Source organism: Colletotrichum paranaense (genome assembly GCF_030867605.1).
Source record: "Colletotrichum paranaense strain IMI 384185 chromosome Unknown Scaffold_12.1, whole genome shotgun sequence".
Lineage (NCBI taxonomy): Eukaryota > Fungi > Ascomycota > Sordariomycetes > Glomerellales > Glomerellaceae > Colletotrichum > Colletotrichum paranaense.
Window position 1 is genome coordinate 746,102 of NW_026848970.1, and position 24,034 is coordinate 770,135.

Consider the following 24,034-nt stretch of genomic DNA (forward strand, 5'->3'; position numbering starts at 1 on the left):
GATTGGGAAGGACGAGATGAGATTGTTGATGCTGGGCAAAAGTGTTTGCGGAGTACACCGACAAATTCGCTTGAAGATGGCTAGAGTTCCTCTATTGGTTTGGAACCGTCTCTTACGTGCTTAGATGAACTTTAGACAAAGCATGGGCAAATAAGCCAAGATCTGTAGTGACCGTAGATAACTGCAATCTGAAATGATGAAAAGGGACTTCCTGACGGCATTTGAATTTGAGTTGATCATTTAGTCGTGACATAACTTTCCTGAGCATGGTTCATTGATCCCACCGGCAGATGGAGATGAACCCCAAGAGTGTTGAGTAAGCAGAGATTGATTGGCGCCAGACTTCACGTTCGGTACGAGCCGCGTCTTGGCTGGCAGTTGAGACTGGAGACAAACTGACTTGCGACATCGAGACCGGTGGGATGAGCACCGTCCTCCGATCGATATTTGTCCGAACGCCCGTCAATGAGCCTTTCGATTGGCTTGATCTGAGAGGTTGCCGTCCGGATTGTGTTCAGTCGGTGCGGACACGGGCCGGCTTGAACATGTATTCGTCCGAAAACTACTGATCGCGGACTCACGGAGGTTCAACGTCCGGATGGCTGGTACGTCCCACCGAATTGTCGTCAGTCCGATAGTCCGCCATGGTGATGGGTATATGTCGTGCGGCCACATTGGGATTGAAGCTCTCAGATTTATCTGAACACCATTGCACCAATCAAGCGCCAGACAATAAATCAATTCTTACACGACCATTATGGAGACTACTACCTTTTCCAACGAATCGCTCATCAACGCGGCTACGGACCGCCAAGAAGTCGGCCAAACCCCTTGGTACTATGTGCTCGGGACATGCGTACCACTTGCCATTCTCGTGCTGTTCTGGATGAGAGACCATGGCACCAAGCTCCCGTATCTCAATCCCAAAGGACGGTTCGAGTGGTCCTCGGACAGGGTTGTTCGGGAGTTCGTATTCAATTCCTACCGAATGCTGTATTCATCTGCAAAGGACTTCCTCGGCAAGCCTTTCCGTGTGCTGTGTGATGTTGGAGATGTCATTATCCTGCCACCTGATGTTGGCCAGGAGATTCGGAACGACAAGCGCTTTAGCTTCGTTCAAGGCCTATTCGAGGTGCGTCTTCGAAGGGGGGATAACAGGGGATTCGATTGCTCGACGAGAAAACGTTTACTAACATACATGACTAAGGACTTCCAAGGACAATATGCGGGCTTCGAGGCTTACAAGGAAGCCTGCCATCCTTCCGAACGTATTCAGAATGTGGTCAAACTAAGGCTAACCAAGACCCTTGGTACGTCTAGCGGTGATCTTGTAGCCACCTATTCGCCTTGGTTAATGCTAACCTTGAACGATCCTTGGTAGGTAGGATTTCGGGCATTCTTTCGCAGGAAGTTGAAGAAAGCCTACAGGACACGCTAGGTGATTCGACTGGTACACTTGATCCCACAACATCAACATCTCGGATTTTGACTCAGTGCTGATGAATGGCGCAGAATGGCATGACACGGTGGCCAAACATGAAATCCTCAAGATTGTGTCCCGGATGTCATCCCGGATCTTTGTAGGGAAACGGCTAGGACGCAACGAGAAATGGCTGAGCACCATCGTAGGCTATGTCGAGCTCAGCGTCCACGCGATGCAGAACCTCCGCTTCTGGCCTAAGTTCCTTCGAGGCATCGTGGTGTACTTCCTCCCCGGACCCACAAAGCTGCGCGCGTACATCAGAGACGCCGAGACTCAAGTCTTTGCGGAGATCAAGCACCGTCAACAGGAAGGGGACTCTGTCGAGGAGTACAACGATGCCATCGAGTGGTTCAAGGAGATGGCCAAGGGGCAGAAGTTCAACCCAGCTGTCGCACAGTTGATTCTGGCTGGCGTGGCGATCCACACCACGGCGGACCTAGTTACCCAGACTCTCTACGACATTCTTCAGCACCCTGAGCTTATTCAACCTCTTCGAGAAGAAGCAATTCAAGTCATTGGCGAAGGAGGATGGAAGAAGACGTCGCTGTACAACATGAAGCTCATGGACAGTGTTCTCAAGGAGAGTCAGCGACTGAAGCCGAATCAGATTGGTAAGTTCTTTCAATGCTCTCCTTGCATGACTTGCAGACCCAAGGAAACTTTGCTCACAGACTTTTCAAGTGGGAATGGCCCGTCGCGCCACAGCAGACGTCCAGCTCTCCGATGGAACGGTTATCAGCCGCGGCAGCGCGACTGTTGTCTCAGCCGAACGCATGTGGGATGACAAAATCTACGAGAACCCGCACGTCTTCGACGGCTATCGATTCTACCGTGAGCGCGGCGGCCCCAACGACGCAGTCAGCCAGTTTGTCAGCACCAGCGTGAACCACATGGGTTTCGGTCACGGCATGCACTCCTGCCCGGGCCGCTTCTTCGCGGGAAATGAGGCCAAGGTTCTGCTTGCTCATATGCTTCTGAAGTACGACATCAAATTCGTCGAGGGACAGAAGCCGAAGTTTGCAGAGTTTGGGTTCACGCGCGAATCGGACTCGGATGTCAAGATCTCGGTTCGTCGACGCAAGGAGGAAATTGATCTCTCCGTTCGGGTTGAGGAGGAATAGATTCCTAAGGAGGCTTATTCATCCAGGCTCTGGCTTTAATTTGATCATCGGCAAAGGTCTTCTCAATACTTTGAGGAATAGAATGGGGCAGGGCACTTATGTCGAGGACATTGGTAGTTTGTTTAGCAAGGATTAGAATAGACGGATTAAAATCAACGGCATTTGCACCTCCATCCAAAGTGAAGCGCGCTTTACAATTTCGTTTCTGTCACAAAAGTTTTGTTTAACGCTACCATACAAAGGCCAAAGGCGACCTATGGTTTCCACCCATAATCTACGGTGATGAGTAGACGTAACCGTAAGCCTTCTTCGCCTCATCAACTTGCTTCTTGACCTCGGCTTCACTCTCGACAAGGTCCTTTTCTTCCTTCAGTCTCTGCTCCATGCTGGCAACCGACATGTACGGAGAGCTGGGAATTTGGATGCCTCGCTGAACAGCAGGTCTCTCATAGCATCTGTCCAACCATGCCTTGACGTTCGGGAACTGGTAGATATCCACGCCTGCCATGGGAGCGCCTTGCACCCACCCAATCATTGAGATATCAGCGATGCTGTAGCGCCCGCGACCCGGACCGACAGCAAAGTCCCGCTTATCGAGATGGGTGTTCAGAACGCCAAACAGTCTCTCCGTCTCACCGACGTAGCGCTGGGTGGGGTAGGGGATTCTCTCCTTGGAAAACCTGACAAAGTGGTTCGCTTGACCTTGCCTGATGAAAGCATTAGTCTCTCCCCTCAACATCATGAGACGGCTACACTCACATGGGCCCCAGTCCACCGTGTTGCCAGCCAATCCAAGACTCGGCCCGGGTGTAGTCATTGTCCGAGAGGGCGAATGAGAACTTGTGCTCAGTGTCGTACTTGCGCGTAAGATAGCTGAGAATGGCGCTGCCCTCAAAGACAGCAAGCTGCTCGTTGTCATGGTCTACGATGACAGGGATGCGGCCGTTGGGGTTGAGTGATGTGAACCATGGCTCCTTCTGGATGTTTTGCATGATGTTGATGCTTTGGACTACGAAAGGGAGCCCGTAAGCCTCCTTCAGTTCCTCTAAGATGATGCTAGCCTTATAGCCATTCGGAGTGCCTGAGTACAGTCGTTTAGCAAGAGTTCATAGCTCAGAGTGTATTGTCTTAAATAGTTTACCGAATGTCAAGAGCTCGATGCCCTTCTTGGCGATGAGACCAGTGGGACGTGCAGCAGCCATTGTGATGGGATGTGACGAGATGAGGATAGGGTAAACAATGAATTCAGATGGGAACTATTTGGACTATGATGTCGAGTATATGTGATCAAAGCTGAGCTACCGCAGGATGTTGCAATTGTACATATATATGTTGCAAGATGCTGTAGATATTCGCGTAGCTGGAATGTGAAGCGGATTGCTAATACAGTTCAAGCTGACAAATGCTTCTCCACTGTGTCCATGACGACAAGGACGACTCTCTGGAGTTTAGCGACTTTTCCGGAACCGGAAAAGTCGCGACTCAGGCCGCTTACCACGCGACGAGAACCTAGTCCCGCGCGCCAGCTTACAACAAGCAGCTTGTCCGACATGGAGGAGTTGAGAGCTTTCTTATGTATTGTGACGATTGATAAAGCTTGAATTTGAGGCTTGCGCAACGCACTTATCCCAAAGAAATTCGTGCGACCGTTTGAGAACCTCGTACCACTCAAAGCTAGATGCTTTGAAATGTGATGCCTGGATTACTGGACTCGAAGGTCATTGGGCATTCGATAGGCAGACTCAGTGATGCACGCATACAGGTCAGCGAAGATGTCTTAACAAGACACCTCAGCGTGAAGCTTGTAACCCTCAGTATCGTCGAGTCTCACCGAGTCTCACCGAGACAAATCGATTTGTTCGGATGCTTTGTGTGATTGTGCAGCTATTTGTAAGTCCTTGATCTTCTGACATCCGTACGGAGGAACCTTCTCAAAGCTCGCGCGTTGACCTTGAGTTCAAAGTTGAGGGCATGGCGGTACGGTCGCCGTTGTGACCTGAGCAGTATTGCTACCCCACAATCCAGATGAGTGTATTCATGGCAGGTTGCCCGTGCTGTCACGCAGAGCCTCAGTCAAGCTTCGAATGATTACCTTACTCAAAACTACGATTCCTTCCTGAAAGACGACCTCTGACTGCCCCCACGTGCCCCTTGATCCTGAGCTTAAGATGTTGGGGATATAACCCGGAGCTCAGGAGTATCTGTGGATTGTTGGGGGTCACCTTAGTCATTCCCCAGAACTTTCAGCTCCAGATTCTCAGAGAGGCAAAAAATCCCGGCCAGAGCCTTGACCCCACAAGCAGCTAATGCTCTAGCAGGGAAAGCTCCATGTCAGGCAAGGGTTAATTCGCCAATGCTTTGGAAGTATGACGTTAAATAAAGCTCCAACACGAACGCTGAAGCAACGAAGCTTCCTTCTGTTTGGGACCGATCCAGTCTGACGGGTCACGATTTAACGGTAGTTCACCCACCCTCGAGTGAATTGGGTAACTTGCAGCGGTTGACGAGACCGCCGGGCGGATACCGAGCATGCACCGAGTGACGCGATCCATCGTGGGCCCGAGATCGGACCGTCACTCGGTCGAGTAAATAAAGCTCCGAGTCCCATCCTCTCGCGCTGATAAGGTTGCCAATTGCTTGATCTTTGACGACAATAGCTTCTCGCTTGAACCTAGGCCTCCACTACCAAGCAACACCACGCAGACGTAGCATTCGAGGCAAGATGACGCTCATCAAAGAGCCAATCATGGAGCCGGTGAACATCGCGGACGTTCACAAGATCGCGCAACAGAAGCTCGCCAAGCCAGTATGGGATTATTACGTGACCGGCGCTGATGACGAGTATACACTTGCGCGCAATCATGAAGCCTACAATGAGTGAGTCGCATCCCTCGCAATCTTCACCGCTGATTAGTATTCTAACCATTGATTACCGTGCAGCATCCTCCTACGGCCTCAAATGCTTCGCAACGTGAGCGACATTGATACCTCAACCACAATCTTCGGCAAACGTTACGATATCCCGATCGCGATCGCACCGAGTGCCTATCAGAAACTGGTCGGCGGGGAGGGCGAGCTCGACGTTGCTCGCGCCGCATTCAACCTCGGAACAAACCTCACGCTATCAAGCAACGCCACGACTTCTCTCGAGGATGTCTCAGCGGCAATCCCCCAGCGCGGCCCAGATTACCCCCGTCCTTGGTTCCAGCTCTATTTCCTCGGCAGCCGAGATCTCACGGCGAAGCTCATCAAGAGAGCCGAGAATGCGGGCTACGAGGCCTTGGTCCTGACTGTCGACACTGTCATCTTGGGCAACCGCCTGCAAGAACGGAGAACCCCTCTGGAGCTCCCTCCAGGAATTGCTATGGCCAATGTTGAGTCGCGCAAGTCCGGCGCCATTTCCACAGCCGGGCTACTCTTGCGCGCTAAGACGATGGCGGAGCATAAGAAGATCCAAGAAGAGAACCACGACCATCTCGTCGACGCCAGCTTGGAGTGGAACGAGGTCATTCCTTGGTTGAGGTCGCAAACCAGGATGAAGATCGTTCTGAAGGGAATTTTGACTGCGGAAGATGCGCAGAGGTCAGTAGAGGCTGGTGTGGATGCCATCGTTGTGTCAAATCACGGTGGGCGCCAACTTGACGGTGTGCCGTCGACAATTGAGGCGTTACCTGAGATCACGGACGTTGTCAGAGGCAGAATCCCAGTCATCGTCGACGGCGGTATCACAAGGGGAACCGATGTGTTCAAGGCCCTCGCCTTCGGCGCCGACCTGGTTCTCATTGGCAGAACTGCACTGTGGGGATTGGCTTGGGATGGTCAGAAGGGAGTCGAGGGAGTTCTCAACATCCTCGAGAGAGAGTTGACAAGAGCTATGGCACTGATGGGAACCGCAAAGCTCAAGGACATCTCAAGAGGTCTGCTTGGACGGGCCAGGCAGAACGGGTTCGGTGTTGCGAAGCTATAGATATGGGCGTTTCATCCTATCATGGAGTAGTCATGACCCACGCAAGATAATCTTAGATTGGATTTTGTTTGCTTTCCAGCCAAGCCCCAACGTATTAGACGATAGATCAATGCCGATTTCATTCATTCTGACCAGACGCCCTTCGAGAATGATTGATTAATCACCGTTCTGTGTCACCAGTATCGACTTCGCCTCAATAGATACTTTCAAACTTACTCCACATTAATACCACAAGGAGCTGAGTATGCGTGGTAAAGCGCAAGTTCTCATATGAGCCTCTCACCGATAACAAAATGGCTAAAGCACGAGTTCTATCGTCTTTGGAGGCGGCCTGACCGTAAACTTAGGGATCGTAATCCTCCGAAAGGCAAGGACAAGGTTCAGTACTCTTAAACTAGCCTCCCATTGATGAATAGAGGAGCTGTTACTCATGAGTCTGATCCAGGCCCTGAAGCGGAGGCCAAATCCAGCCGAATCAAGTAAGTTAATTCTTCAACTATAGTGGACAAAGGCAACAAGCAGTGTCAGAAGTTGCAAATGCGTAGAAATTTCGTGACACTGAACACAAAAGTGGTTGGACAGGCTGTTCGCCCTGGAAGGCTTCATCGCAAGTGGGATCTTTCCGAATTCCCTTTTTTCACCCGTGCAGTGGATTTATAGAAGTTACTTGAGTAATATTTAACTCTATAGCTCAAATCTTTGCTCGTCTACAAGAGCATTCCTAGGGTATCTCTATTGAGAGCACTCGCGATGTGCGAGTTCGTATTTTCGAATTCCAAATCAAGCCGCTGTAATCTCTCCACACCCTTGATTCTACTCCTCGCAAGCACCTCTGCAATACTCGGCACCCGGGGGAGGCGGGCACCGCGCACCATCGGGCACGATACCACTCGCACCGCCTGAAACACCCTCTCCATTGAAGTAACACTTTCCAACATCGTTCTGGCAAGGGTTACCCTCACCAGGGCAGCAGTATCCGTACGCGTTGATGTCAAAATTGTAGCAAGCGACAGGGTCGACCTTTGGCTCCGCTGATGGTGTAGCCGAGGGCGCGGGGGCTGCGGTGCTTGTCACCAGCATAGTCGTCACCTCCACGGTCTCCAAGATAGACGTAGTCGAAACAACAGGAGCACCCTCCCAATCTACGAGAGGAATGCCTGCAATTAGAGGCTTGAAGGCTGTCTGATTCATGCCAGACCAATCCTCGCAGACGTTCTCGACAGCTGGCTTGTAGGTCTTCTCTGCAGGCTTACTACAGGGTGCAGAACTGCTGACTGGCTTTGAGCTCGTTGTCGGGGACTGGGTTTGACGGGGAGTGTTGGTGGGCTCATCGGGCCCTGATTGCTGGGGATCCTTCGAGGGATCGCTGACTGTCTGTCCTTCGGGAACGGGGACAATGACGCCTCCGAACGAGGCAAGGCCACCGCCCGGTCCGCCAAAGGCAACGGCTCCCGCGGGGATGACGACTGCGACAGTGCCTGATACTGTGATGACTTCGGGCTCTGCGCTACGAGAAGGTGTCGGAGTCGCAACTCTCGAGGGAGCTACATCAGGCCGCTTTCGTTAGCAATGTAGAATAGATGGTAAACGTGTTGTTCTCAGAGAAGTGACTAGTGACTTACGCTTGCTGGTTGAAGTGATGATGGTGGGCGGCAAAGGAGTACGGGACAAAGAGGGTGGCGCCGACGAAGTTGTCGAGTTGTCAAATCGTACCTGGCGCTTCTGGCGCACCAAAGTAGAGGATGCAGGTGATGCTGGGCAAGCGGGCTGTTCTTCTGCGTTGGGAAACGCCATCGAATCAAGTGCAAAGATGGCATAGTTCTGCGCATTCTTTACCTTCTCTGCTGCTGACAAGCGGGAGCAGCTATACATTATAAGAGTTAATAGATTGATCTCTTAGGTGAGTCATTTCGAGTCCGGAAATGCCTTACCATGTGGCAGAGTAGCAGTCCTCAGACCTATCATCAAGGAATCCGAAGAACGGGTTCTTGAGATCATCCGCACGTTCTCCCGCACCCGTGGCAATGAGCATATGCTGGGTCTCATGGACCAAGACGAAACCCTTCGACATGTCGCCGATGGCACTTTCAGCCTGCCATTGCTTCACCATTCCCTGGTTGGTCGGCCGGGTCTTATCGAAGAAGGTCTCGCATAGTAGTAGTAAAGTGGTCCCAAAGACTGCGGCCTCGGTATCTGTCGCACTCTGTACACCCGCAACCATTTGACCGTCTGCACAGGGTCCATTGTTTCCGGAACAGCCGAAGACAAGACTCCTGTCTGTCACTGTATTGGGGGGAAACAAAGGCTCAGGGGAAAATCGGAAAGCTGTTTCGACACTCGGGGGCTTGAGGGAGTCGATTACAGGACGGTAGTGCTTTTCAATGAGATTAGAAGCTGAAGGACCTCCACTTTCTATGCAGTAAGGGCGAAGTAAGCGCTTTGTATCCTTGAAAGAGACGACAGGTGTGTTGGCTTACCAGGTCCGAACCACGAGAAGTACGCTGGAGTCCTCGCAACATTGGACTTTCCAAGAGCAGTAAGAGCTGCATTTGCGAGTTCATGTGCCTCGACAACGCCCTGATCTATATCTAAAATTTGCTGAGGGCTACATGACCATTGCCCCTTGATGATGACGGCTTCGCCATCGAAAAGATCGCGCTTGCTAATGCTTTGATGCGATGCATGTGATGTAACCACTGGCAACGACGCTAGCAGAGAGCCAGAAAGCAGTAATGAACGTAAGTTGAATGACATGTTGTAATGAGTGGACAGAACAAATAATGAGTGACGGAGGAGCTGGTCGGTCTGGCGCAGATTCGACATGCGCCGGTAGAAGCGGAAAACATACTGCACATTTATGGACTTCTACAGCCGGTAAGACCGGCGCATTCTCGAAGCCATCGTCTGTCAGAAAAGATCTAATTAATTATGATGCAGAATAAAGACCAGCTCGCAATTTACTTACTACGCATAGCGCCTCTTTGCCAAGCAGCTCTTAGAAGACCACATTGCTATCAATAGCACCCAGCCAAGCAGCGGGCCACAGACACGAGACCACATGAAACGCCCACATATTGCCACCCTTGGATTAGACACGATGACACGAGCTACAAGCCCCCGGTCACAACCTATAAGCATTCGATCGCTTAGATAAGGCATATTGAAAGTTTTGAGTACTTCGCCCCAGACAGTCTAGAACCAGCCTTAGTGGTGGCATGTTGTGGTCCACAATGTCGCGAAGACAACTTCACCCAGTCTATGTCAATCAGTTCATCCCTTCTGTGCAAACAAGCTCAAGGCTAACGTTAGGAAGAGTACCACTTCGAATCCTTCTGATGATGTGATGATGAAAAGTTTCTCATGCAAGACTGGATCGCGCCTCCTGCCCGCACGCCTCACGGACTTTGTGGATAGGCATGTTCCTGGCGTTCGCGATATGTCCAACAGCGTCGCAGAATATACCGCCTGGGAACCCGGGAATTCTGAATCTCACTGAAGACCAAACATAAATCTCCGTAAGGCTGTCAATCTCACAGAGCCCGGTTCCTCTACGCAACAGGGATGAGATGATTTGGGCGATGGTGTAGAGTTTGACGGCTGCGCGCGGCTACAACGTGACGCGCAGCTGCGGCATGGACGGAGAAGTCTAGTGCGTGAGTCCTTAGTGGTGGTGTGGGCCAAGCCACTGTTTTAACAAACTTCAATCTACGGATAGGGTGCCCAGAACGGCTGGTTTGCAACCATGCTGAACTTGGCAACGAACAAAGTTGTTAACTGCCATCATAGGCTTTCTCAGTAGGTACTGAAAGGCTACGTTGCCGGGTGCCGACTCGTTTTCGCCAAAGAAAACCGGGCGCAACCATTACACGGAGCTGTTGATCCACCCCGTCGGAGTTTCGGAGGGTTGCATTGCAGCTCTAGATGTCTTCTTAAGGAAGAGAACAAAACCTAAAAGTGTCAATCCTAGTTGAAAGACAGCCCAACAGTCTATTTGTCAAAAGGGCTTGGTGCCGCCGAGCCGCCAATTAACACAGGATCTTGGCAAGTTCGTGCCTGGTAGCCTTCGTGACGAGAGACATGACTCTTCGCCCTAGTAAAGAGAATTACGAACATCGGCTGTGCAATAGATACCAGTTTGATGGGTGCCGACATAAAATCGCACCCCGGATTGTCGGGATTACGATCACAAGTAAGGCTGACTCGCTCGTCTTTCATCCCAAAGCTGGGCAATCGATCAACGTTGTTGGGACGAAGAGCGAACTAGTCTACTTATGATCACTCTTGCCAACCGTGCGTAAGAAAGGCGACGCGTAGCCTCATCCGACCGGTACGCCTTCGGGCTTCGAGGGATCAAGTGAAACAGACTCGATGGCTTGGCATCATGACATAGAAGGTTTTCTGCCCAAGGTATCAGGAGTGGAAAAGAGCTCACGCCTCTCAACTCTTTTCGGGTTTCTTTTCCAGAGTGGAAGCTGATGGGCAATAGTTCCGTCCGATGAGCGGAGTTTCGAGTACTACTAGTACCGCACCAGCACCAGCGTGTTGACTCATGACTCCGCGATGAAGAATTACTAGTGTGTATAACGTGTGGCATGGAGTGGGTATAGTAATTGCATTGGAAGCTTTGTTGTTGAGCCTCTCATTAGTTGCCTCGGCTCAACTCTGTTAAACGAGTATGGAAGACTGCCGTTGAAGATATGGAGGGTCAGGCCGTTTTCTTAGACTTCACGATTACTACTAACATTTGCTCTCATAGGCGCGGAGGATCTTATACTAATAGGAGTACCTGAACTTCTTGTTCTCAAAGTCCGTCAAGTCCATGAGAACCTCATCAGATACATCCTCCGCATTTTGCCCACTGGCCTCCGCCTCCGCGTCTCTCTGTTTGTTCCTCTTAATTAACAACAGCCGAATGGCGATAGCCAACACGACTTGACCGGCAGTGCAACCCATGATAACTTTACAGCCAGTACCGTAGATGGGCGCTTCCGAAGCGAGGAAAGCTTGCGGGCCTATGATATTTCCCACGCAATACGCTAGAAAGACGAAGGCTGTTGATGTCACACGCTTGGTGTAACCCGCGACATTCGCAGCCGGCATTTGAAGCGCAACGACAAGAGCACCGACGAAAGAGGGACTCTGCAAACCTTGTTAGAAGCAACATTCGAGAAGGGAAAGAACACCACTTACAATGTAGTATGCCATCAACAGCCCGTTTTTGTTGCCGCGGTCCAGTTTCAAGAAAAGGGAAACAGCAATGAGTGTCGGCAAAACCCACGTCATCATGACAATGGTCCGGAAGTTTTTGAACTTCGAAGCGCAAAAGGGACCAGTGAAGATAAAAAAAGCAACCCAGGCTCCATACGGAATTCCGTAGGCAGTCGTCAAGAGGGCATCCTTTGTAAAGCCCTTAACAATGAGTTTGCCAAAGTTGGCGATGCCACCGTTGACAATCTCGTTGAGAAGGGTGTAGAAGAACAGAAGCCACACTTGAATGTCCTTGAATGCTTCCTTAATTTGAGCTGGCTTGATCTTTCGGCTAAAGACACCAGTCTTGTTGCTCTGGCTGCGAGCAATAAGCAGGGCCTTCTCTTCCACGGTGAATCGTTTGGCAGTCATGATGTTGTTTGGCAAGTAGAAGAACAGGACGATGCCCCACACGATGGTAAGACCACCGCATATAATGAAGATGATTCTCCAAACATCCCATCCGTCTGCCTGACCGACACCGTAGAACAGAATGCCGCCGATCATGGAACCGAATCCGTTGAAGCAGTAGAAAGATCCAGCGCGTACCGGCGCCTCCGCCCTGGTGTACCACATGCTGACGATCATCATGAAGCAGGGTGTGATGACGGCTTCGAAAGCACCCAAGAGGAAGCGGCAGACGGCGAGCCCAGCGAAGCTATGGCATGCGGCGGTGCAGGTGAGAACTGTTCCCCAGCAAAGGACGAAGATGCTGACAATGGTGCCGGTGGGGAAGTGCTGAGCAAGGTAACTTGCTGGCCATTCTGCCAGAAGGTAGGCAAAGTAGAAGATACTGGCCAGCCATGAATACTGGCTTTGAGAAGTATTGGTTGTTTCGAAGAGGTCGAATACTGCGCCGTAACTCAGGGCCTGCTTGTCGATATACTGCAGAAGGTACGTTCCCATGAGAAGGGGCAACAATGTGAGATCGATCTAAAAATGGCACTTGCGTTAGAATTCGCAATATGAAGACAGGGGATGACGCTGGAGTCCTCCAGAGGAACGAGACCGGGAAACTTACCCGGCGGACAAGCTTTTTCTGGGCCTGTTCATCTTCCATGAGCTCTCGCAGATGCGCATGAGAAAGACCATTTTGCTGCAAGAAGATTTCGGCTTCATCGAGAAGTTCAACCTGACCGGCCTTGAGGTCCTCGCCGATACTGCCCGGCCGAGAGGGTTGCTTCTCCGCGATCTCCAGATCCTTGGGCCTGGGCTGCTCTGCGTTGACGGAAGCCTCAACCGCCATTGTGGAGTCCGGGGAAGTGGGCGAGCGGGTCGTCGCTCTTGTGTTCAAGCACGCGATGGACGATGTGGGCACAACTAGTTTACAAGAATTACATGTAGTAAACGCAAGTTGCTATAATGAAGTGAGGCTTTACAACGTCAAGCGAAATTGTTGAGTCGCAAGCTCGGACAATTGCGAGATGTCGGGACTTTCCCGGATCGGCAAACTCCAAGGTCGGGAGTCTCCTTTTATTCATTGTCATTATCAGAGGTAAAAGGTTTCCGGCATTGGCTTTGTCGACTCCTCAACCAACCCCAAGACCAAGTCCCCAACTCGATAAGAGGCTAACCGATAGCGACTGTTCGAACATATCTCTGGGCGGCGGCCTACTCCCGACAACATAGGCTACAGATAAGATATCAGGCGATATTATCTGCCCAAGCCAGCGTCATATCCTAGCAGTCCTCACTAGCAAGACCCAATTGCTGATAAGGGTCCTGGGTCTGAAGGAAATTCCCCGCGTTGAAATGGGGGCATGATGAAGGAGTGGAGTCGCCGTGGACACTGTGCAGCCATTGCCATTGTCGGAAAACCAATGAAGACCGGAGAGCAGATTTAGGTGCCGAAGCGGTTGAATCGACGGTTGAAGAGTGAGTGGAGACATTTCGGTGAACCTCCGCCTTATCAGCTTGCGCGTTGACTAACAACTTATCTTCGTTAGCGTGAGTTGGTCGGGATTTAGCCATGATAGTGGTTGTGGACCTTTCCGCGGGGAAATATCAAAGACACAACTCCCACTCAGCTTCCCCGAGTGCGGTCTGCCGATGAACGGACTTTGCAAACCACGACTGAACGCCAGAAACGAGCAGTAAGCACGCAACCATGTCCACGGTCACAGATCAGCCTACGCCCCGGCCTTACCGGTCCCATTTGCGCCCAGCCTGTTTGCAGTGCAGGCGGCGCAAGTCAAGATGCCAGCAGCAAGAGGGAATCACGTCGTCAACCTGTCAAATGTGCCACGTCTATGGCACGGACTGCGAATTCCCACCGTCTCCTCGCAGTGCAGGTCGAGCACCGCTCAACCCCGGAAAAGTCCAGAAATCCTATCGCACCCCTCAGTCAAACACGCCATGTCGACGGGAGCCTCTGGCATCAGCCAAGGTCCATGTCTCTGTACCTCAGAGCCAGGGTGGTGGCATAGGGGCATCGTGTTCTCCACCGACAAGCACGACGTCCAGCTCGGGCCCCCAAGTTGTGCTTGATCCGCACAACACCCATTTGATGCTGGCACTGGACAGTCCTGAAGACGAAGACAACTCGCACATCATTGGTCCAGCTGTTACAAATGACACTCAGGTGTTGGCTGACTATCTGAGTTCTGAGCCAAGCATCCACGAACGGATGATCCGTGTGGTGAAGCCTAGGCCAGGAGCTCAGGTGGGCCAGTTGCCCCGTCCAACAATGGCCGGGGGTCTTCGGAAGCCAGTCATCTTTACAGCAGTCCGAAAGCGTCCCTATGGTCTGTCACCGAGGCAGACGGCACCGTTGCAAAAATATCAGATTGTCGAAAAGATGCTGGAGCCGTGGACTTCGAAACTTATAGATCTGTAAGTTCTGGCGGTGTTGCTAATGTGCCCTTCACCTCCAGGCCATTGCCATGTCAATGGTGAAGCCGTGCTAGCAGAAGCAGAAGTGGGCGCTGAGAGTCGTTGCTGACCTGACCCGCGTAGTTACTTCCAAAAGGTCAACATATGTTTTCCGCTTCTGGACGAGGTTTCATTCAAACACCAATTCAACACAGCCAGAGACAGAATATCGCCGGCGCTCTTGTCCGTGCTTTATGCCCACTCCATGATCTTTTGGAAAACCAGCCCAGAATTGCCCTCACAGTATTGCCCGGACTCTCGATTTATCTGGAATCAAGCCACAGAAACCTTATTTTCTGAACTCCATATTTCGCCAGGAATATCCACCATTATCGCCATTATCCTCAATGTGGGAGGGAGGCCAACTACTTCCATGATCATGAACGAGATCCAGCTCGGCGCCGCTGTATCACTTGCCCAGTCATTAGGGCTCAACAGAGACCCTGTGGACTGGAACATCTCCATGCCGGAGAAATGTCTACGAATGAAGATATGGTGGGCACTCGTGGTTCATGACAAATGGTGAGTTTACCGCCGATAACAAAGTAGAATACACCTAACCTAAGGTGCAGGCTGAGCCTAGCCTATGGAACGCCACCCCAAATCAAGCGCTATCAGTACGACGTGCCGGATCCCTCATTGGAGTATCTCACCGGGAAAGACGCAAGCGAAGCTCAAATTGCGGCCGCTTCGGTCTTTATCGGCCTGGTCACTTTGACCGGGGTTCTCGATAAGTATCTGGAGCATGTCTACAACCTCAACCAGGGTCGAGACCAAGATAGCAGCCAGACATCTCTTGACTTAGAGCTGAGCCTCGGTCAGTGGGAAGACTCCCTTAGCGACGATGTCAGGCGAATCATTACCCGCGGAAACAACCTACATATCCCCGGCGCGGCGAACCTGAGACTGGCTTATCTCTCAACTGTGTTACTCCGCAGGAGGATCGAGCTCGATATCGAGAAGCAGGAAGACGCAGTCCCCGGTGACGCACTCACCAACCGATACATCCAAGTTCGCCGCGCCGCGGAAGAGATTGTTCTCCTCGTGCAGGAACTGGAAGAGATCCATTTGAGCGACTTCTGGCTGCCGGTCAGTGCCTTCGCATTCACATCAGCAATGACATTCCTCTTGCGATGCGCTCTGGAAACCGAGAACACCGCCGGTGGCTTGGCTCAGAGTGCATCCTTAAAGCTGGCAAAGAACCTGATCGACTCATTACAATCTCACCAAAAAAACTCGGGATGGGATTTGGGTGATCTCTGCTTAGCTCAGTACGGCGAGGTTGTTGAGCGTTTGCAAACTGCCGACAGCCCTTCGGCAACGGTTCCGGAGTTTCAGCAACTGATGATGTCGTCGGATGTTCCTATGATTGATGAGCTATTTCCTAATCTATGGGATATGTTTTAATGTGATTGATGAGCGATTTGACGCCTCAATGTATGATAGTAGATGATAGGCCTATGACTAATGACTGAGCTGTTTCCTTCATTTCACGCTTAGTACTCACTGATTTCTCGAAGACTCCAAACAATACGAAGCATACCTCGCCGATGCTGAAAAGACTCGAGCTGAGTATAAGACCATCTGACTTAGTCTTCGAAGTTTTCCGTCTGCTTCCACCAAAAGTTGCACTCTTTCTCCGCCCACTTGTAGTCCAAAAACTCAGCCGAAGTCCCCAGACCAGATCCACCAGCACGCTCGTCGTTGCCCTCACCGAAGATCATTGTCTTCCCTACCTTTCTGCCTTCCTGGCCTGGAAAGGGTAGCCACTTAGGGCGACCATCAAACCTGCCCTTGATCCTGTTCGGGTCGCCATGAACAATGAAGGATGTTGCGTACGCGTGCATGAAGCCGGCAATCTCATCTTGCTTTGGTGAAATGGACCTGACCTCGGCATTGTAAGTCTGATAACGCATCTGGTCGCCGTGATTGGCGCCGTATAGTGCCGTCTTATTCAAGGCCCAGTGGTAGAGGTACACGGGAGGGTCACTTGATGACTTGCTCCCCCAGATCGCAGTCTGACGAACGGGGCATGTGTACGCATAGTGACCGTACGCAGCCTCGGCGCGCTTGTATTGTGATCCAATATCAAGAGGTCGAGTCTCAACGTATTCCGAGTCAGGGTTCTTCGAAGGATCTGAGTAGAGTTTGTTCAAATCTGCTATATCCTTGCCCGAAAGTTGGGGCAAGAGTGTGCGGAAGAAATTGTCAAAGTCTTCAGAGGCTGATGCCATCTTGGGAACGTACATTGCTCCTTCGTTATGGGCAGATCCTGTGAAAATAGGGACTTTGTTCCATTTTCCTGACTTCCATGCGTCGATTGGTCGCCTTGAAATGATGTCTCCGTCTAGCACCGGTTGCCAAGCCCATCGCACAGAAGGGTTAGATTGCTCATATATCTTCTGGCCAGACTCGATGATTGTGGAGGATGGCAGTGCTCGAAGACAGGGGAGTATCTCGTGCTCAGGTCTGTTACCGCAGCCGGTGAGTTCAAGGAACTCTTCGAAATGAGCTTCATTCAGCTTAGACTCAGGCGGGTGCACAACTCGAGCAGTGTGGCCTCCCGAGTCCATGATGGCTTTATGGAAGAGAGTCTTCTTCTGGTTGACATCCATGATGAGATGCCCGATCTAAGTGATGTCAGCAACGGCCAACTTGGGAGGCATGTCAAACAAACTCCATGCGCCGCGGCGGATAACCCCATGATAGTCACATCATCAGGATCACCACCAAAAGCCGCGATATTCTTTTGAACCCATTCCAAAGCCACATACATGTCTTTCAGTCCGAGGTTAAGCAGACCCTCTTTCTTCGTCAGTGCACTGTTCATCCCACCGGCAACGCCAATTCGATATTGCATCGACACGCCGATCCAGGGTTCCTCAGACCACGCCAGCATAGACGGGGTATTATGCATCCGTGCAGCACCACGGTTGAAGGCCCCGCCAGGAATCATCACAGCAACGGGCAGCTTTTTGGCAGCGGCCGTGTGCCCCTTGGGTCGATACACATTGATCGTCAGACAGTCTTCGCTTTCCCAGTCAGGGCCGAGCCATTCGTCATCTGTGAAAGGAACAAGCTGCTTTCCCGGGCATCTACATGTCTGTTAGCATTTGAACTTCTCGAAGGATTGGGTTCAGAGTCACCTTGGACCAAGCTCAAATGCCTCCAGTGTTCCATTCCCAGACGGCACCGGGACTGCATGTCTGAATCTTAATTGTCCGACTGGAGGAAGTGCATATGGGATTCCCATGAAACCCTCCAGTGGTTCTGGGAATGTGCCGTCGGTCACAAGTCTGCCCGCAATAGTGCCTTGATTGATTGTGACCGAAGCTATTGAGCTGTACTTTGATGTAGTCGACTGGCTAGCTCCATTCTGCCCTGTCCAAAGATAGGCGCAAATCCCAGCAACGGCTAGCGGAAGACCCAATGCCAATCGCCAGTTGGGACCCTGGTTTGTCGTCTTCGACATCTCAAATATCTGACAAAAAACTATGAGTCGTTCAAGTCCTTACACCAGATGATTCGACTCACATGTATCAGATCCAACAGACTTGTACACAAGAATGCGATGACTTATTATCTGCCTCAACGGATGCGGGAGTACGGCTTGATAGTTTGATGCCAGCCGCCAAGGGGCACGGTGCGGCCATCACTCGAGAAGATGCCGGCGGGATAAGCTGGAGAACCTCGCCGCGGGAAACTCCCGGGATCCCGAGTCGAGACGTGCCGCCGGCCCCACTCAAAGAAAGACGACTTCAACGTGGCCTAGATGAACGTGCTCGGGGAACGGATGCCGATCTGCCATGCAGAGAAATGCTGCCGCTTCCGAGCTTCGAGTTAAGCTTAACATCAACTCCGCTGATCTGCAGAATTGATGAAATGCACGTTCAAAGCGAATGGCCGTGTCTCCCAAGTCATATAGACACATCAATGCCAATGACTCACTTTTGGCTCCTCAAGACTCATCTAAATCATACACAAACGTGCATGATATTGATGTCACTTTTGTTCTCTTCACGTTGATGCGGTTCTCTCAAGGGGCATCCCAAAATTTGATTTAGTTGCACTCATGTAACTAGAACCAGGCGATCAGAAACAAAAACAATTCAGAAACATCAAAATCCCGTAGCCAAAAACATGTCCTTTCCCATCGCGATGGCAGACTAGTTGCAAATGATCTCCCCGTTGCCACTCTGCGATGGCCAGCCGGGGCACTCAACACAAGCCCCATCAGCATTGGGGTTGAATTTGCGGCATTGGCGAACAAAGTCATCACCATCGATGCACTTTTCTCCTGATGCGCATTGCAACTAACGTTCATGTCAGTACGTGTTTCCGAACCTTGAGACGATTTGATGTGACTTACGTATGAGCCACGCCACCTGACTCTGTCTGTAGCAGCCCAGGTAAGTGCCTGATGTGGTTGATAGACGATGGGTGCTACCAGGTGTCAGTATGCCGCCGAAGTATCAAGTTGAGGATAAGAGCAAACTCACCCCAAGTGAATGGGTTGCTGCAAGGGTCTTCGGCTACTTTCTTGGTAGTCTCAAAGTCAAGCTCCTTGTCTCTGCCATATTGGCAGGCACAGTAAGAGTGCAGATCAGCGACTGTTCTGTATCGTATTCAAGTTAGCTATGGGCAAATTAGTATTGATATAGCTAAGTACTTACACAGACGCAAGGAACAGAAGCCCAAGTGACTTGAGAAGCATTTTAGAAAGAGTGAGAAAGATCGTTGGTTTAAAGAGTGAAGTGAGACGAAAGCTCGATAGATGGTAAAGACAGCGATAAGGTGGTAGTGGATAGGTGGTGTGGTCCAGAAGACCTAGTACTCACACGGAGGACATGATTTATATACATCTTGTTTTAGTCGTTTTCAACTAGCAAGTCTGACAGAGAGTATATCCCGCCATGATGTTGCCGAATCCGTCGGAGTTCTCGTCGCAAGTCTGAGCTCGGCATCAACCGATCGCTGCTCAAAAGTAAATTAGATGAACGGAAAGCATGAAATATTGAGACCGAAAACTCTTCTCATGATCGGATGATTCGAGATGGATGAACTTATTCGAAGCACAGTCAACCTTATGGTTCGTGACCTATAGTGAGTGATTTGCACTAGCCGCAACCTACCTAGACTTATGGACCCCAAAAGCGCAGGGGTCACTGCATTCGTGGTCTTCGAACACAGCCCAGTCTCGAATGTCCCGATTCGTGAAGGTTCGCGAATTTTGAGTTCATCTTCGCCCTCTCAGTTTCGGCCAGATCGGTCGAATTGGCTTTGACTGGTAATGACTGTCGAATCAGCGTACGTGTAGTCATGGTTGTACCTTGCGCTAATCTAAGGGTTCGTTCCTTATAGGGCTCAATTATGAGATGTCTTTTTCCTAAGCACGAAGCCAGACAGAATCGTTCACATTACTACGTGCTGTAAATGTTGAAATGCTCTCATATTGATCGGTAATCTTTCCGTGGCGCTGGGAGATTGTTACCTGGAACGGCTACTTGTTGCTGTTGGGCGAGGCACTTTGTCTCGAAATTCAGGATTCATGAAGCCTAACCTCGGATGCAGGCTGGTATCACTGGTAAATAAGCCTGATGCCAAGCATTGCACACAAAGCCAAGTCGTTAAGCACTCTATGTGTTCATCTCATTCTTCTATAGACTTTTTTTGTCACTCCAGTACTTTTTGATGAGCGAACATCAGCTAGCAGGGGGTGTTGGCGGGTACAATCTCAAGCAAACTTCTGCGCCGCCTCGTTTCGGATGGTGAAAGCTTTGACACCTCCAATACGAAGTTCAATGTCAGCTAACTCTCGCGATCCTGACTCGGAATACACGAAAAACTCTACAGCCTATACATTTGGTAGAAGTTCGCCTGAATTCCGAGCCATCCGTGACTAGTTCAAACCAGTTCATCTAATATGCTTCTTTTCATACGCCGATTACCGACCTGGGCAGATTCCAGACATGGGCAGTAATCATTGAAGATGCGAGAGGGGCGAGTTGACATATGCTTATACTCCCTTTTGGCCAAGGGGAATATAAGTCGTATGCCTCCTCCGAGTCTTGCCAACCTGTACCAACGCCATCATCACACTCCTTTCGTTCTGAACAAAATCACTACTTTCATTTTCAAACTATCCAACGGTCACTTTCCAAAATGCGTCTCTCCTCTTTCGTTATGTGGGCCTTGGCCTCTACTGCCTCAGCCATCGCCATCGGAGAGCCCAGCCCTGTTGTTGTGGACCGGGAGGTTTCCTCTCCAGGTGCTTCGGAATTGTACAACGAGCTCAAGAACCTGGCCGTTCGCGACATTGAGGACACATTCAAGCGTGAAGCGTCCACTGACTTGGCGTAAGTAATTATGTTCACTTCGCACTCTTCGAACTTTTCTGACCTTAGCTCCTAGCCTCATTCCGAACCACCCCTCCGCTTTGGCAGCCCGTCAAGGCAGCTGGTTCAACTTTGGTGTCTTCAACTGCAGAAGAGCCAATCCCATCTCTGTCACCGCATATGTCGTGGCTGCCAAGGTCGCCTGGGACCAAGCCACAGGCCTGTGCAAGGTCTGGCTCTCGAACAAAGATTTCAAGTACGACATCACTGTCCGCCTCTCCAACAACAACGATCCCAACACCCGCCAAGAAGTCACCGTCCGTGCCGCGACTTGCAACTCAGAGTACTCTGTCTCTTTCTTGAGGGATGGAAGTGGATTCAAGCTTGAGGTTGGAGGACAGTCCAAACCGGCACCTTCCCCTCCCGGAACCCGTCGTTCCCTTCCTGCCAATACCTCTGAGAACCCCTTCCACAAGAGAAGACTCATGATCGGGGCTTGAGCATCAGAGGGGTTGGATTCCAGACAACGAGGCATTTTCAGCGAGCGGCGCAAGGTGGCGAATGCCGTCTTGACTAGGCTGGTTACACTGATGAAACATTCGGAAGGCAAGTCAAGCGCGAAAATTGTTGGCTGAATGTCTCTAAAACTCTGCTTGGCTAAGGTGGGGAAGATATTCAATACCGGTTCGAAGTATTCAAAGTTTAGTTCAGGGTTCTTTCTGGGTATCGGCTTAGTTCATGAAGTTATCGGGAGAAGTATCGAACGGAGGAAGAGATGTTCAAGGGCTTGTGGGGATTCCAAGATGTCGTATGCTTTATCAATTCACCATGATTCCATGTACGAGGTCATACCAACTGGCGATGTTAAAGAACTTTCAACCTTCTCGAAAACGTCTGCAATCTTTGGAACGTCTCAACTTGGTTGTTGTTATTCGTTGATTTCGACAACGCCAAGCTAATTTTACGCCAAGCTAATCTTACTCGAAATGGACCCTGCGAGGGAGCCACCGCGCATGCACTTACCAAAACGCTGACTGAACATCGACCATAATGAACATCAGTGAAAATGGCTCTCACATTGCGTTAAAGACATTTGCTACAAATTAGCTTCATAATGTAATGTCGAGTCATCTAGAAAGAATGAGCTTTTCGTAAGCTGCAACTGGAGGCGTGAACCGTGTGGGGCAAATGCGAGCCAACGGCAAACCACATCACGAAGGTAGTACAGCTCAACAAGTCCTAAAGCCGCATCGATTTCTGTTTTGTCAGACAGTAATTGGTGGAGTACAGCGCGGAGTTTCCTTTGCTTCCTCGCATGTTAGCAGTCTGCAGCTGTTCGGTCAAATCAAGGCAGCACGTCCACCGGTGTAGTCTCATCAACCTCGTATTGCACGAGTCCCCTGAATGCGATACCGAAAACTATTGCTACCTCGCCACAATTTTCCGGTAATACATAGAGGCATGTAAGAAAGCGTACATAACTAGCGTGAGGGGTACCTGCACACATTAATAACAGTAAATATTGCACGCGGCTCCCACTCGACCACTCCAATGACGAATACCACCTCTTTATGGATGTGACGGAGAGTGGGCCGTGGACAGGGCCTTACTTGCATTTGTCCATAGGTGCCTTGCAGCTTGTGGTGGGGGATAGCACGGCTATTCTGGGGAAAGGCCGCTCTGCAAATTAGGTGCTGCACCATCAGGTCAAACCGTGCCATCCTAGTGCCTGTAATGGTAAACGACGTGCCTATCCTTCGTATTTTAGACTACTCGCCTGACGATTACGACCGTATGAAGGGAAGGTTACATAGCGCGTCTTTGTTCTCATCGTTCATAGCGTATGGATACCCCAAGGCACTTCAACTTTAGGTGGGCAATTGGCGCCATGCGGCTATGACGATCATTCTCAAGTGTATAAATGTTAGAAACAACCACGTCCCTTCGAAAAGTGAATTCTAGTATCAATAAGACGCCCTATCTTCTTGCCCTTTTCTCGAGCGTTCTGACAAAGTTCCAATATTTCCTTGTAAATACCTTCGCCCACGATGCTCTTCAACGCCGCCTCCATTCTCGCCTTTGCGGCCACGGCCACGGCCGCCGCCGTCCGCAGGGCTGATTACGGCTCCTGGGATTTCTCTGGATTTGTCTCCTTCCCCGCTAGCGGCTACCTCTCCTACGGCGTCGACGCAACGTACACAAACAGCCAGCTCGCTGCACCGATTGAGGTGACATGCAGCTATCTTTACAACCCACAGACAAAGACCGAGACCGCGTCATGCTCTGACCCAAGCTTCACCTATGATTTCGGTGGCGTCCGTAAGTCACGACCTGAAGTCATCTTTATCAGTGAGAGAACGAGAACAATGGAATATGCTGATTAACATGGCCCTAGGCATGGCCAACACCGTCTCGACCGTGACCTTGACGCAAACTATCGAGTTAGATGGAAGCGCAGTCACCGTGACTGGCGCGCAGGAGTTTGATTGGGACTTCAGCAGCGGCTCCGGGCGGTCTGGAAGTGCCAAGGGACTCATTGTGGCTCAGACTGCTACCGCTTGAAGGTTACATACGGGGCCTGAGGGAAACAGAATGCATGTCAAAACAGACAAGACGTTGAGAGGAGATTGATGTCTTCGGAAGTTATTTTCTAATACACGTTTTACCCATGCTCGAAAGCTTTCGTGAAGTGCCTTTGGCCCATGGTTTTCCTTCTTTTGTGTCAATAATGTCATGTCCGATAATTAGCATGTTGGTTGGATACTTTAGCTATGAACCCTTTCAACTCGTAGTAAGATGACTGTTTTGCTAATTGCTTGGATTACTCATAGCTTTAGTAGCCATCTATCTTGTGGCTATCACCTGTTTACCATCCACGGCTTGACACTGGCAGAGGAAGCATACGGACCGCGCTGATCTTGTCGATTCATTAGCAAGCATCGTGTTTCTTCCGGCGTGCCCAGAAATGTATGCATAGGCCGACTATCTAATATGACCTTGACCCCGCGTC

The 24,034-nt window shown here is 50.7% G+C and overlaps 10 protein-coding genes across 10 annotated transcripts; 5 read left to right on the forward strand and 5 right to left on the reverse strand.

The window, feature by feature from the left end:
* Nucleotides 1-757: 757 nt before the first annotated feature.
* CPAR01_13160 (p450 monooxygenase) lies at nt 758-2,604 on the forward strand (the record flags this gene model as incomplete). Its single annotated transcript, XM_060497414.1, has 4 exons — nt 758-1,310; nt 1,382-1,450; nt 1,513-2,094; nt 2,165-2,604. 4 exons carry the CDS (start codon nt 758-760, stop codon nt 2,602-2,604), a joined length of 1,644 nt encoding a protein of 547 aa, XP_060343807.1.
* A 274-nt stretch (nt 2,605-2,878) lies between these two features.
* On the reverse strand, nt 2,879-3,806 carry CPAR01_13161 (uncharacterized protein; the record flags this gene model as incomplete). Its single annotated transcript, XM_060497415.1, has 3 exons — nt 2,879-3,311; nt 3,364-3,685; nt 3,746-3,806. 3 exons carry the CDS (start codon nt 3,804-3,806, stop codon nt 2,879-2,881), a joined length of 816 nt encoding a protein of 271 aa, XP_060343808.1.
* Nucleotides 3,807-5,326: 1,520 nt separating this feature from the next.
* Nucleotides 5,327-6,571, forward strand: CPAR01_13162 (FMN-dependent dehydrogenase; the record flags this gene model as incomplete). The annotated part of the gene is made up of 2 exons (XM_060497416.1): nt 5,327-5,481; nt 5,545-6,571. 2 exons carry the CDS (start codon nt 5,327-5,329, stop codon nt 6,569-6,571), a joined length of 1,182 nt encoding a protein of 393 aa, XP_060343809.1.
* Nucleotides 6,572-7,384: 813 nt separating this feature from the next.
* CPAR01_13163 (uncharacterized protein) lies at nt 7,385-9,325 on the reverse strand (the record flags this gene model as incomplete). The annotated part of the gene is made up of 4 exons (XM_060497417.1): nt 7,385-8,115; nt 8,194-8,435; nt 8,503-8,983; nt 9,049-9,325. The coding sequence occupies 4 exons, from the start codon at nt 9,323-9,325 to the stop codon at nt 7,385-7,387; spliced, it is 1,731 nt and encodes a 576-aa protein (XP_060343810.1).
* A 2,019-nt stretch (nt 9,326-11,344) lies between these two features.
* Nucleotides 11,345-13,064, reverse strand: CPAR01_13164 (allantoate permease; the record flags this gene model as incomplete). The annotated part of the gene is made up of 3 exons (XM_060497418.1): nt 11,345-11,710; nt 11,762-12,751; nt 12,840-13,064. 3 exons carry the CDS (start codon nt 13,062-13,064, stop codon nt 11,345-11,347), a joined length of 1,581 nt encoding a protein of 526 aa, XP_060343811.1.
* Nucleotides 13,065-13,925: 861 nt separating this feature from the next.
* CPAR01_13165 (fungal specific transcription factor domain-containing protein) lies at nt 13,926-16,096 on the forward strand (the record flags this gene model as incomplete). Its single annotated transcript, XM_060497419.1, has 3 exons — nt 13,926-14,650; nt 14,774-15,211; nt 15,262-16,096. The coding sequence occupies 3 exons, from the start codon at nt 13,926-13,928 to the stop codon at nt 16,094-16,096; spliced, it is 1,998 nt and encodes a 665-aa protein (XP_060343812.1).
* A 182-nt stretch (nt 16,097-16,278) lies between these two features.
* On the reverse strand, nt 16,279-18,161 carry CPAR01_13166 (carboxylesterase; the record flags this gene model as incomplete). Its single annotated transcript, XM_060497420.1, has 3 exons — nt 16,279-17,319; nt 17,367-17,784; nt 17,836-18,161. The coding sequence occupies 3 exons, from the start codon at nt 18,159-18,161 to the stop codon at nt 16,279-16,281; spliced, it is 1,785 nt and encodes a 594-aa protein (XP_060343813.1).
* Nucleotides 18,162-18,855: 694 nt separating this feature from the next.
* CPAR01_13167 (uncharacterized protein) lies at nt 18,856-19,403 on the reverse strand (the record flags this gene model as incomplete). The annotated part of the gene is made up of 4 exons (XM_060497421.1): nt 18,856-19,002; nt 19,059-19,132; nt 19,189-19,304; nt 19,363-19,403. 4 exons carry the CDS (start codon nt 19,401-19,403, stop codon nt 18,856-18,858), a joined length of 378 nt encoding a protein of 125 aa, XP_060343814.1.
* Nucleotides 19,404-20,851: 1,448 nt separating this feature from the next.
* Nucleotides 20,852-21,524, forward strand: CPAR01_13168 (uncharacterized protein; the record flags this gene model as incomplete). Its single annotated transcript, XM_060497422.1, has 2 exons — nt 20,852-21,045; nt 21,101-21,524. The coding sequence occupies 2 exons, from the start codon at nt 20,852-20,854 to the stop codon at nt 21,522-21,524; spliced, it is 618 nt and encodes a 205-aa protein (XP_060343815.1).
* Nucleotides 21,525-23,072: 1,548 nt separating this feature from the next.
* CPAR01_13169 (uncharacterized protein) lies at nt 23,073-23,586 on the forward strand (the record flags this gene model as incomplete). The annotated part of the gene is made up of 2 exons (XM_060497423.1): nt 23,073-23,373; nt 23,420-23,586. 2 exons carry the CDS (start codon nt 23,073-23,075, stop codon nt 23,584-23,586), a joined length of 468 nt encoding a protein of 155 aa, XP_060343816.1.
* Nucleotides 23,587-24,034: the final 448 nt, after the last annotated feature.